Below are 13644 nucleotides of genomic sequence, written 5' to 3' on the forward strand. Positions count from 1 at the left end.
GTGCGTGCCCAAGATCCTGAGAGGAGAATGGAGGAGAAGGGATTGCGGTGTGGCCATCCCCCCTGGGGGGTGATACCTTGTTTTCTGTCTTTCTGTCTCTCTCTGTCCCTCTGGCGTCACACACAAAAACCTCTAAGAAAGAAAGGTATTCATTTATTTCTTTCATAAGCAAGAGAGAGATATGAACAGAGAAACCACTCCCAACAGGACCTTGCCACAGATCCATCTATCCTCAGCTTCAGCGAACCGTCAGTCATGAACAGTTTTGTGCCTGGTGTCCCCAAGGTCTTGAGACACGAACCTCATATGTCAAAGTTTCCACGTGTTTTATAGACTCATGCTTTACCACTGCACCACCATTTAACTCCCTCTTTTGCCTATTTTCTAGTTGAATTTTAACTGTTAAATTTTGAGGGTTCTTTATATATCTTAGACTATCATTTATCATGCGTGTGGTTGGCAAATATTCTTTCCCAGTCTGTAGCTCATCTTTTCATCCCTTTAACAGGGCATTTGCAGAAACAGGGTTTCTTTTAAGGATTTTTTTTTTTTTAGAGGTTTTTGCTATAGGGTACGTGCACTCGCCAGACAGACAGAGACACAGAGAGACAGAAAACGAGAAATCACCCCCCAGGGGGAATGGCCACGCCGCAATCCCTTTTCCTCCATTCTCCTCTCGGGATCTTGGGCACGCACGCACACGCATCCGGCATGAGTTTAAGTCACCGGGTCCGGGACGCGAACTGCGGTCGACTACATGGGAGTCCAATGACATAGCCATTACGCTAACTGCTGGTCCCAGAAGCAGGGTTTCTTGATGAAGAAAAACTTTGACAATATTTTCTCTTATGATTCATGTTTTTGGTGTCAGGTCTAAGAACTCTTTGCCTAGCCACAGATCCCCAAAGATTTTCTCCCATTTTCGCCCCCAAATTTTATAGTTTTACATTTTACATTAAGCCCATCATCTATTTTAGCTAATTTTTGTATAACGTGTGAAGTTTAGTTAACAGTTCATTCTTTTGCTTATGGATACCCAGTTGTTCCAGTACCTCTGAAAAGACTAGTAATACCTTTTCCCCCCATTGACTTGCTTTTTGCATCTTTGTCAAAAACCAGTTGGGCATATTTGTGTGGCTCTACCTCAGGTTTTCTATTCTGTTCTGTTGATCTATTTTCCTTCAGCCAATAACACAGTTTTAATTACTGTAGCTATAAAATAAGCCTTTCAATAAGGTGGATTGATTCTTCTCATTCTATTCTTCTTTTAAAAATGTTTTAGTTATTCTAGTTCCTTTGCCTTTCCAAATAAATTTTAGAATTATCTCGTCTATATCTACAAAACATTTAACAGGGATTTTATTGAAAATTGTGTTAATCCTGTATGTCAGCCTGGGCAGGATTAACATTATCCTGTTGTCTTCCAACCCATGAACATACTTTGTTGCTCCATGTATTTAGAACTTTGGGTTCTTTCATCAGCACGTTGTAGTTTTTAGCATACAAGTGCTATCTGTGTCTTGTTAGGTTTATACCTAAGTGATTCATTTCATTTTTGAATGAGTGTAAATGGTATTCTATTATTAATTCAGGGTGTCCACATGTTTCTTGCGTAGGAACATAATTTATTTTTGTGTAACTGCTGACCTCACTTAGTTCTATGAGATTTGTGGAGATTTTTCTTTTGGTAAGTCCTTTAGGCATTTCCATTTGCAAATAGAAAATATTTTATTCTTTCTTTTTTGATCTGTACAATGTTTATTTCTTTTTTTTGACTTATTTTACTGGTTAAAACTTACAGAATTCTGTTGAATAAGAGTAGTTAGAATGGACAACCTTGCATTGTTCCTGATCTTAACGGGAATATATTCGGTGTTTTACCACTAAGTATATTACTTGTAGTTTTTTTTTTATTTTTTAATTTTTTGTTTTAATTTGCTCTTCATCAAGTAGAGGAATTTCTTCTCTATCCTTATATTCCTGAGAGTTTTCATCATGAATGGACATTGCATGTTGCCATATTTTTATATTTATTAATACAATCATACGAGTTTTCTTCTTTAGCCTGTTAATATAAATGATGTTGACTATTTTTTGAATACTGAACCAGCCTTGCATCCCTGGAATAAATCTTACTTGGTCATAGAGTATAATTTTTTTATATTGCTAATTTCTATATTTTTCTAAGGGTCTTTTGCATCTATTGTCATAGGGGATATTGATCTGTAGTCTTTTAATTTGTTTTATACTTTCTTTGTCTGGTTTTGGCAGTAGGATAATATTAACTTTATAAATTACATTTGAAGTATATCTTCCTCTTTTATTTTCTGGAAGGAATTGTATGGTATTGGTGTTAATTCTTAATTAAAAGGTTAGTAAAATTATCCAGTGAAATCACCTGGATTTAGAGATTTATTTTCTGAGAGTTTTAACTTAAATATGTAATTTCCCTAGTTGTTATGGGCTATTCAAATGATCTATTTTATATTGAGTCAATTATGGTAGTTTATATTTTATAAGGAATTAATTCATTTTATCTAAGTTCTCAGGTTTATGCTTGTAGAGTTGTTTATCCTTATTATTAGGTTGTTGGAAATTCATGATGTATTTTTCTATGCAAAAGATGCATCATGACAACCCAATATTTTTATGTTTTAATACTATAGGTATACCACTGTTTCATTACTGGTGACGGTAATTTGTATCTGCTCTATTTTTTTCCTTTGTTAGTACTTCTAGAGGTTTATCAATTGCATTGATATTTTCAAATAACCAGTTCTTAATTTCATTGTTTTCCCCCTATTTTGTGTTTGTTTTCTATTTTTTGACTTGTGACCCTATCTTTATTATTTCCTTCCTTTTATTTGTTTTGAATTTATTTTGTTTCTGTTTTGCTTTTTTTCCCTAATTTCTTCAGGTGGGATCTTATTTATTTGAGAATTTCTCCTTCTGTGGTATATGCATTTACTTTTCTTTCAGCATTGCTTTTACTATATCCTACAGGTTTTGTTATGTTGTTTTTACATTTTCATTCAATTCCATGTTTTAGTTCTCTTAAGAGTTCCTCTTTGACCTACAGATTATTTAGAAGTATGCTGTTAATTTCTAAGTGTTTGAAGATTTTTCTGTTATTTTTCTGGTATTAATTTCTAATTTGATTAGAATTGTGTGCATGTGCCAGAATGCTGATGGGAAGAAATGGAAGAGGAAAAGGAGTATGACATGAACGGGCGCCTTAGGGAGGTACTTTCTGCTTTTCTCTCCATTTCACTTGACTTCATAAATCATGAATGGTTGGAGAACACATTCTATGGGATTTCAATTTTAAATCTGTCAGAGTTTGTTTTATATCCCAGGATGTGGCTTATCTTGGCATATGTTTTATGGACACTTGAATGTTTATTTTTATTTTGTTGGGTTGATTGTTCTATAAATGTCAATTAGTTAATGTTTTTAGTTTTCTATATCTTTGCTTAGTTTTGTCTATGAGTTCTATCCCTTGTTGAGAGTCTTGAAGTCATCAACTCTGAGGATTTGTCTACCTCTTCTTTTAGTTCTATCAGTTTTTCCTGCACATATTTTACAACTCTGTTGTTTAGTGCATACTCATTTAGAATTGGTATATCTTTTTGGTGGATAAACCATTTTATTGTTGTATAATGTTCCACTCTGTCTCTGGTAATTTTCTTTACTCTGGAGTGTGTCTCATCTGATACTAATAAAACAATTCCTGATTTCTTTTTTTTTTTATTTGAATGAAATGTATTTTTCCACTCTTCAACTTTCAATCTACCAATGTCACTATTTTAAGTGAGTTTCTTATAGGTAGCATATAGTTGGGTCATTAAAAAATATATTTCATTCTGCCAGTCTATTAACCGGTATAGTTACTAGTAGTATATTTAATATAGTTATTGACATTTTTAGGATAATACAAATATTTTTATTTGTACTATGCTTTCTTGTTTCTGCCTTTCTCATAATAACCTGAACATGTCTTAGAATTCTATTTTGATTCATCTGTGGTGTGTCTTCCTTTCTTTTTTTAATGCCAGATGACACGTGCATGCACTAGAGAAAGACAGAGAGAAAAGCAGAAAGTACCTCCCTAAGGGGCCCGTTCATGTCACAGTCCTTTTCCTCTTCCATTTCTTCTTCCCATCAGCATTCTGGCGCATGCACACACATGCCTAGCATGGTTGTCAAGCTGCTGGGGCTTGGACTGGAATCAGTCAGTGAGACAGGATCCAGCTTTCTCTACACAGTGCTCAATCGCTGTGCTATATGGCTTGTCCAATCTTAGTGTTTCCAGGTGTATCTTTAATATAGCTTTTTAATGGATGCTCTAGGTATGATACCGTGCTATATGGCTTGTCCAATCTTAGTGTTTCTAGGTGTATCTTTTAATATAGCTTTTTAGTGGATGCTCTAGGTATGATACTGTATATGCATTACTTATCACAATCTATTAGGATCATTATTTATTAAGTCTAGTGACATGGAGAAATTTTACCTCCTTTTATATCTCTTTACCTTCTTTCATTTATAATAGTTACCCTACATCCAGTTAGAATCACATTAGACGGTATTATAAGTTTTTTGTTTCAACCCTCCCATGTAACGTAGACTTAAAGAAAGAAGGAAAGCATATTCTGTTAACCCATATTTTTTGTTATCATGTTCTTTTGTTCTTTCTTCTTCTGTTTTGTTGAAGAATCTTTCTTTATTGGTTCCTTTTGTTTAGTAAACTTCCTTTAATTCTTTTAGGGTAGGTCTGCTGACAACAAATCAGTTTTCTTTTTTTAATTAGTTGAGAAAGTCTTAATTTCCCCTTCATATCTAAAGTATATTTCTACCAGATATAGAATTTTAGGTTGTTATGTCTTTTCTTCCAGTACTTGAGAAATGTCCTACCATTCCCTTCTTTCCTCCATAATTTCTGATGAGAAATCTGATATTCAACACATTTAGGCTGCTCACTCTCACATGGAAGCGGTTCATGTCAACATGGGTACTAGGCCACAAGTTCTCTGAGTCTAAAGTCTCAGCTTCAACCAAATAACTTGACCATTATTTTCCATTCTATAAGTTAGAAAACTTATCATTAAATGTAATACAACAGAAAGAGGTATCAAATAATTTTCAGCTCAAGTTTCAAAGAAAACCCAGTTATTTCTCCCCGTTTCATTAAACCCTAGAAAGATGCAATCAGTGAGAGTAAGAAAAATGAAAATGCACAAAGTAACTTTTTGGATCTGTTGTTGTTTTTTTTTCATCCAGAGTGAAGAAAAAAAAATGTCCTTGCTTCCATTCACCTTCAGGCCAGAAATGGAACCAAATGACACCTTCAGCAATAACAACAGCAATGGGAACTGCACAATTGAAAACTTCAAGAGAGAATTTTATCCGATCGTATACCTGATTATATTTATATGGGGAGCCTTGGGAAATGGCTTTTCCATATATGTTTTTCTTCAGCCTTACAAGAGGTCCACCTCTGTCAATGTTTTCATGCTAAACCTGGCCATTTCAGATCTCCTGTTCATAAGCACACTACCTTTCAGGGCTGACTATTACCTCAGAGGCTCTAATTGGATATTTGGGGACCTGACCTGCAGGATCATGTCTTATTCCTTGTATGTCAACATGTATGGCAGCATTTATTTCTTGACTGTGCTGAGCATTGTGCGTTTTCTGGCAACTGTCCACCCTTTCAGACACCTCCATGTTGCCAGTATCAAGAGTGCCTGGATCCTGTGTGGGAGCATATGGATCTTTATCATGGCTTCTTCAGTGATGCTTCTGAAAAGCGGTTCTGAGCCCAAGGGCAACATGACAGCATGCTTAGAGCTGAATCCCAAGAAAATTACTAAACTGCTGATCATGAACCACATTGCGTTGGTGGTGGGTTTCCTGCTGCCCTTCTGCACACTCAGTATCTGTTACCTGCTGATCATTAGAGTTCTGTTAAAAGTGGAGGTGCCAGAATCAGGGCTGCGGGTTTCTCACAGGAAGGCCCTGATCACTGTCATCATTGCCTTGATCTTATTCCTCTTGTGTTTCCTGCCCTATCACATACTTAGGACCCTCCATCTGGTCACATGGGAATTCGGTAAATGCAAAAAGAACCTGCAGAAAGCTGTCGTCATCACCCTAGCCTTGGCAGCCTCCAATAGCTGCCTCAATCCTTTCCTCTATTACTTTGCCGGGGAGAACTTTAAAGACAGGTTACGATCTGCATTCAGAAAAGGTCATCCACAGAAGGCGAAGACAAAAGGCAACTTTGCTATTTGTGTGCAGTCAAAAAAGAAAGTAAGAATGGAAGGGGTTATTAGGTGAGGCTTATTCTATATCCTTGCAGCCACCTCCATTAGTTCAGTTTCCAAGTGTCTTACATGTATACTGTTCCCATCAAAGGTCCATTCCCAATCTTTACTAGACCATGGGTCTTATTAATAGGACCTACTTTAGTAATTTCATTAGGTGTATTTTCCGTAGTTGAGCTTAAATGAGAGATGTGGGAAGAAAACTCCCTACTAGAATCTTACACACCAAAATAACAGATTGGGAAAAAATGCCAAGCACAGTGGGTCTTTTCTTTTTGTTTTGTTTTCTGGGAAAGCGTTCATTTACATCATTAGATTCTATACCAGATTTGGCCCATCAGCTATTCTAAATTCTTAACTTTCAGGTAGCCCAAATTCTCCAACTTTCCCAGCCCCCCCCCCTTTTTTTTCATCACCTGCAATATAGCCATTTAAAAAGTTTTCAGAAGCCCCAGAACAGATAAGAAGCACATCCTAAGAATTCAGAAAAAAGACAGTAACGAGGGAAACTTCCTTTTCAAAGCAGGGGCAAGGTCTCCAACAAAGACAGCGAGAGAAGAGGGGAGAGACATATTGAAGCAAGAACAAGCTGATGATAAGTAGAACGAAGTGGGAATTTTATTTTGCTCTATGAGATTGTCTTTAGCAAGCTGAGGACAAGAATTTCTCTTTGCCTCTCTCTTGCCAGGGGTTAGGAAGAACAAGAGGAGTAGGAGGAGGACCTAAGAGTTTATTTACATCATTAGATTCTATACCAGATTTGGCCCATCAGCTATTCTAAATTCTTAACTTTCAGGTAGCCCAAATTCTCCAACTTTCCCAGCCCCCCCCCTTTTTTTTCAATCACCTGCAATATAGCCATTTAAAAAGTTTTCAGAAGCCCCAGAACAGATAAGAAGCACATCCTAAGAATTCAGAAAAAAGACAGTAACGAGGGAAACTTCCTTTTCAAAGCAGGGGCAAGGTCTCCAACAAAGACAGCGAGAGAAGAGGGGAGAGACATATTGAAGCAAGAACAAGCTGATGATAAGTAGAACGAAGTGGGAATTTTATTTTGCTCTATGAGATTGTCTTTAGCAAGCTGAGGACAAGAATTTCTCTTTGCCTCTCTCTTGCCAGGGGTTAGGAAGAACAAGAGGAGTAGGAGGAGGACCTAGGTGTCGATCTGCGTGTGAAATGGAAAAGAAGGAGTCATAAATATGTATCTATTAACATCAGAATATCAGGAGGTTGATGCTGCCTTCCCTTTGGGGAGAATATAGAAAAGCAAAGGCAGGTGGGAGAGGGTCCTTCTGTCCTCTGACATAAGACTAAAGTCATTATCAGCTACTGCCACCATGACCACTGCACTGCCAACAGTTAGTGTCCTCTCCCTCTCCATGCTGAGCAGATGGGGGAGGCGGACCTAGATACTTCACATTAATTAATCCCATTTAATCCTCACACCAAAGCTCTGAGTTTCTATTTTACAGATGGAAAATGGAAGCTCAAAAACTTGTTCAAATTCACAAAGCTAGTAAGAGGTATTTTTCATTATTGTTTTTAAACCCCCCCCCCCCAATAGGGCATATGTGCTTGCCAGAGAGAGACAGTGAGAGGGAAAGTGAGAAATCACTCCCCAGTGGGGATGGCTGCATTGCAATCCCTTCTCCATTCTCTTCTTGGGATTTTGGGTACATATGTACATGTGCCTGGTGTGACTTCCAAGCCTCCAGGTCTGGGTCTTGAACTGCAATTGGCCACATGGGAATCCAGCACATTAACCATGACACCACCTGCTGCCCTACTAGTAAGAGTTTTAAAACCTCTGTGTGGGCCAGTAGGTGGCGTGGTGGTTAAGGCACTAGACACTAGCACGTGGCCAACCATGGTTCGGGTCCCAGACCTGGTGGCTTGCTTTCTCATTTTTCTTCTCTTTTTTGTGTCTTTCTCTGGTCAAATTAAAATAAAGAAATGAATAAATAGAATTAAATAAATAATTCTTTCCCCCCAAAAAGAAAAAAACATGTAGGAGAGAAGGAATTCAACAGAGGAAAAAGGTGTTGGTGTGCAGCAGATTTAGAAAACAACTCATACAGGTTGGAGCCACCATCTGAAAGAACTCTGAGAATGATGTTTCCAAGAAAATCAAGAAGCTAATGGATTTACACATATCCAGAGAGATTTAATTCTCTTAGAGAGGTTGGGAGGAACTAGTAATAAATACATAGAAAAATAAGTGAAAAGACAATGTAGTTACTAAATGCAAGATGATTAAAAAAAAAGAAACAGTTGTTGTACAAGAGAAAATACAACCATGGTACACTACATGGCTCTGCTGTGAATAATATTTATAAGTAAATAATGGAAATAGTGAAATACTGGGATATAACTTTTTTTCAGGAAACGAGTGAAAAGAATGTATGTGTGTTGAAGGGGAGCAAGTGTAAAAAATTTAAGTTCTAGTCTTCCATCACAGAAAATGTATAATCACTAAATCTGTAAAAACATCAATAACCGGGGGGCCGGCAGGTGGCATGGTGTTTAAGGCACTGGACTCCCATATGGCTGATTTGAGTGATTTGAGTCCCAGACCTGGCAGCTTGCTTTCTCACTTTTTCTATTTCTCTCTCAATTTGACTTTCTCTGGTCAAATTTTAAAAATCTGTAAGAATATAACTAACATAATAGAATTATAAATATAAGAACATAATTAACTGAATCAGCATGCATTTAGCAACCAGAGGTCATTACCAGAAAAAACAGCATAAAGAATGGACAGAGATTGCCTCTAAAGAGAAGTTGGAAGATGAACAAAGTGGGAATTCTCTCTCTTTTTCTAAAGAACTGTTAAACTAACTTGTGAATGTGTATTTTTGGAGTAAAATTAAAATAAAGTAAAAATTAAATTTAAAAGTCCAAATTCATTCTGAGTTAAAAACAAACAAGAACCCCCCACCCCCCCAAAAATAAGTAAAATAAACAAGGAAAAAAAGTCCACTAGAAATAGAAACTGAACACTAACAGGAAGGAAAGTAATAGAAAAATAAAAGGTTAGACTTGCATTAGGACCCTGCAGGGAAGCCCCTACAGCCCTGCCATGGAAGGCAAGTTCTTTCTTACAGGGAGGAGGATTACTTCCTGGGGTCAGAGATGTATTGACACATAGTTTAGAATATTTTTAGTTTTGGAGCCAACAGGCGGCACGGTGGTTAAGATGCTGGACTCCCACATGATTGACCTGGGTTTTTCAGTCCCGGACTAAGGGGCTTGAAACTCATGTAGGGCACGTGCACATACATGCCCATAATCCCAAGAGGAGAACGGAGAAGAAGGTGTTACGGCATGGCCATCGCCCCTGGGGGTGTGATTTCTTGCTTTCTGTCTCTCTGTCTTTCTGTCTCTCTGGGGAGTGCATGTGTCCCATAGTTTAAAAAAAATGTTTTTAAAAGAAAGAAAAGGATACTTTTAGTTACAATTGACATAAAACACAACTCTAAGTTGGGTTACACACACACAATAAGATTTCATATACTCATACAACTGAAGTACACAAAGGGAAGTTGGTCTTCGGATCCCATCCTACTAGAGTTTCTGTGAGTCTTCCTCTCCAGTTGTTAGCTTTGTCACATAGCTGAATCTCTCCATGGTAACAAATGTTGTGAGCAGCCTGGGACTACGTGCTTCTTTACCTGATGCCAGCAGATACAGGTTGTATGCTATCTAAATCATCTTTGAAACATCCTACACTTCATTTTGATTGGATCTACTGAGATTACACACCAACTCCTAAACTAAGGAAGATGGAATTTATTTGCATTATGTGGGATTTTATTATGAATTTGGTATGAATCTGTGGTATGCTTTCCTAGAACCAATGCCCATCCCCATTCACCCTTCAATCTATCCCAATCCAGTTTCTATTTCTCTTTCTTTGTTTTCAAATTTGACAGAGGTATGTGCACTCACCACAGAGAGAGAGAAGGAGAGTGAAAGAGAAAGAAAGTGAGAGAGCAGCTCCTATAAGGAATGGTCATGCCTCAATCCTTTCTTTTCCATATCGTCTTCCTTTCAGAATTTTGGGCACACGTGTATACCCTTCAGACATGTTTTTCAAGCCCCACTGGGTCTGGGACTCAAACTGCACAGCTGGCCACATGGGATTCAGTCACTTAACCACCACACCACAGGCTGGTCCAACTTCTTTTTCTAACACTACACTTGAAATGGCTTTGCCAAAGGCACCAACGACCACCATGTTGTAAAATGGTCCCTTCCTTAGTCTAAACTTACATGCTCTCTGTTGCATTAGACACAGTTGACCACTATTTATTGCTCTAACACTGTATTTTCTTGGGCTTTGTGTCACAACACTCTCTTGGTTTTTCTCCTACATCTCTGGCTACTCCTTCATGAGGCTTTGATTTAGATACCTGTGTGGGTGTTTTTAAAATCTATTCATCAGTGTGGATCACAGACTGAATGCAGTCTCGTTTACCTGAGACTTCACATATTGCTTACCTTTTAATCCCTATGTTGGCAGCTCTATGCTACCTGAGTTCACTCAGCTAGTAACCACAGGTCCTAGTGATAAAAACATACTCTCTTCAGATTTTATCACCACTGATTTGCCCTCTCTGTAAATGTGACTATTTTGGACTCAACTGTTTTGTCATACTAACCAATGTTTTGTTTTTTTTGTTTGTTTGTTTGTTTTTTTAATCTCTTCTGCTGTCTCTTCTTTTGCCATCAGTTTCCCCAGGCAATATTTATGCCTACTCAGACACACTGTTTTGTTGGCTAGAAGGCAAAGTAATTAAAAAGAATTTCATCTTCTCCAAAGACAGACTTTTAAGGAAAAGCTTTATAATTTTATTTGAAATGAACTTCCAAAATATGAGAACTACTATTCGATTCAATCCCAAGTTATTTTATTGAGTATTCACTGATTGTGTGTTAGGCACTGTGCTGGCCACCGTGGAATACAGAGGACTTAAACATCAAATAAAGAACTTAAGTGTGTATGCATAACACACCAAGAAGTGACTCGGGGTGATGGTATTATAAATGAGACACTGATGATGCACTAGCAGAGCACAAAGAAGCAAGAATTCTCATTCTGGAGATAGCTTTGTGGAAAATAAACTGTTTGGCTGAACCCTTAAAGAAAGAGTAGAATTTAGCAGGTTGAGACTGAGGCAGGGAAGGGCATTTCAGATGAGGGACATACATAAAGACCCAAACCAAATCGTTTTGGAAATTATGAGCATGTTGATATGAGCTGGTGGACATAGAGGTCCCTGGAAGGAGAGCAGCAGCACACAGACATATAAAGAGCAGGTTGAGTGAGATCATGGTAGATGAGCACATCATGCTAAGAATTTTACTGCAATTCAGGAGACACTGGGGAACCATGGAAGACTTCTGAGGCGAGTACTGTAATGACTAGAGCTCTGTATGAGGAACATAACTCTGGAAGTGACATATGGCTTGATTTTCTTTGTCTCTCTCTCTCTCTCTCTTTTTTTTTTTTTTTTCCCCGAAGGGTTTCTGTCTTAGGGCTCATGGGCTCACCAAAGGGAGACAGTGATGGGAAAGTGAGAAATCACCCCCTGGGGGGAATAGCAACATGGAAATTGCTTCTCCTTTGTTCTCCTCCTGGGATGCTGGACACACACACACAAGCACCTGGTGTGAGTTTCAAACCACCAGAGCTGGGACTTGAACTGCAGTGGGTCATGTGAAAGTCCAGCAACATAACAGCTACACCATCTTCTGGTCCCAACAGCTTGATTTGCAATAAAAATATAGACTTATGACCTAAAATTAAACAGAATTTATTCTTTTTTAAAAAGCCTATTTATTTATTTCCATGAATGCAAGAGACATGGAGAGAGAAGTGACAAAGACTGCACCTCATCAGTTTTTTCTTTTTTTCTCTTCATTCATGATAGAGTGTGTGCATGTGCATTACAGAGAGAGAGAGAGAGAGAGAGAGAGAGAGAGCACACTCCAGGGTTCAGTCACACCATTATTCCCTTCCTTCAGTCCCCCAACCCACCAGAATCCTGGGCACATGCTCATGTACCTGGTGTATTTTTCAGACCAATTAGCCAGAGATTAAAACTGTGCATTTTAGCTCCACAGTTGAGTAGCTACCAGTTGCACAGAGCCTGAACTCTCAACAGGGTCTTATGCCATGATCCATCCCAAGCCTTATCCAGCCCTGAACCACGAGCAAGCGCATGTCTAGCATACTCAAGGAAATCTCCAGAGTGGATCCTTTTCAGGTGAGTCAGTCTCTCACAGTGCCACATTTTTCTACTGCACTACCATTTGGCCTCATGAATTTATTCTTGCTTACTTCTAATTGCATATAATTAATTCTCTCTTCTTTGCTAGAGGAGATAACTCCAAATTAATTTTATCAGGTTTGTGTACTAGGAATTGACATACATTTTTGAGCACAGAAGCCATTCACTCTGAAAATCTATTACTTTCTCCACCAGTACTTAGAGTGCCTCTCTCTGGTTATATATGGACTCACACTTTTCAGTTTTTCCTTAATCAACTCTTTAGAAAAAAAAAAAAAACTTGAAAAAAAAAAACCCCTTATACCCGAAGATTCTTCTGGAATATATTTGTAATTTGGCCTGACCATTGTTCATTTGAAAGCGGGATATATAATTTTGTGCATTAACTTGATTGGGCCCTTGGCCACATGCAGCCCAGATACCTGGTTAAACAGTATTTCTGAATATGTCTGGGAGGGCTGTTTCTAGATGAGATTAGCATCTGAATTAGTGAACTAAGTAAGTCAGTTGTCCCTCCCCAAAGTGTAGTGGGTATCATTCAACCCTGAGGGCCTGAACAGAACAAAGAGGCAGAGGAAGGGAGAGTTATCTCTCACTACTGACTACTTGTGCTAGGACATTGATCTTCTGCCTTTGGATTGGGACTTAACACCGTCAGTTCCAGGCCTTCAGACTATACCACCAGCTCTCTTTGGTCTCCAGCTTGCAGACAGTAATTCTACAGACTAAGCCTCTGTAACCATATGAGTCAATTCTTCATAGTAAATCTCTTTATATACAAATATAGATACAGATATATTTCACTAGTTCTGTTTCTTTGGAGAATCCTGACAAATACAAAAAGCTTCACTGGTAATTCTGATGAAGTGTATTTTTATATTCTATTTCAGGACATTACAGATTTCTAATTACTTTCTTTGGAAATTGTTCTTTATACACAGTTCTTCATTTCAAATTTGAATCTACTCTTTTTTTTTTTTTTTTTTTTTGTGGTGTGTTTTTTTTCTATGGGGGGCCTGGTTTTC

At 38.0% G+C, this 13644-nt stretch overlaps 1 protein-coding gene across 4 annotated transcripts in view; it reads left to right on the forward strand.

The window, feature by feature from the left end:
• The window catches only part of CYSLTR2 (cysteinyl leukotriene receptor 2), a 46579-nt gene extending 39846 nt beyond the window's left edge, over window positions 1-6733 (forward strand). For 2 of the 4 annotated variants that reach the window (XM_027771804.1, XM_027771808.1), the window contains one exon: window positions 5281-6730. In XM_027771804.1, the coding sequence (XP_027627605.1) occupies window positions 5296-6339 (1044 nt within the window). In that variant the 5' untranslated portion in view covers window positions 5281-5295 and the 3' untranslated portion in view covers window positions 6340-6730. Of the gene's footprint in view, window positions 1-3165; window positions 3244-5280 lie in introns of those variants that run through there. The other 2 variants (XM_027771803.1, XM_027771807.1) reach the window with 2 other exon arrangements.
• The last annotated feature ends 6911 nt before the right edge of the window (window positions 6734-13644 follow it).

Source organism: Tupaia chinensis, unplaced genomic scaffold (genome assembly GCF_000334495.1).
Source record: "Tupaia chinensis unplaced genomic scaffold, TupChi_1.0 Scaffold000037_17, whole genome shotgun sequence".
Lineage (NCBI taxonomy): Eukaryota > Metazoa > Chordata > Mammalia > Scandentia > Tupaiidae > Tupaia > Tupaia belangeri.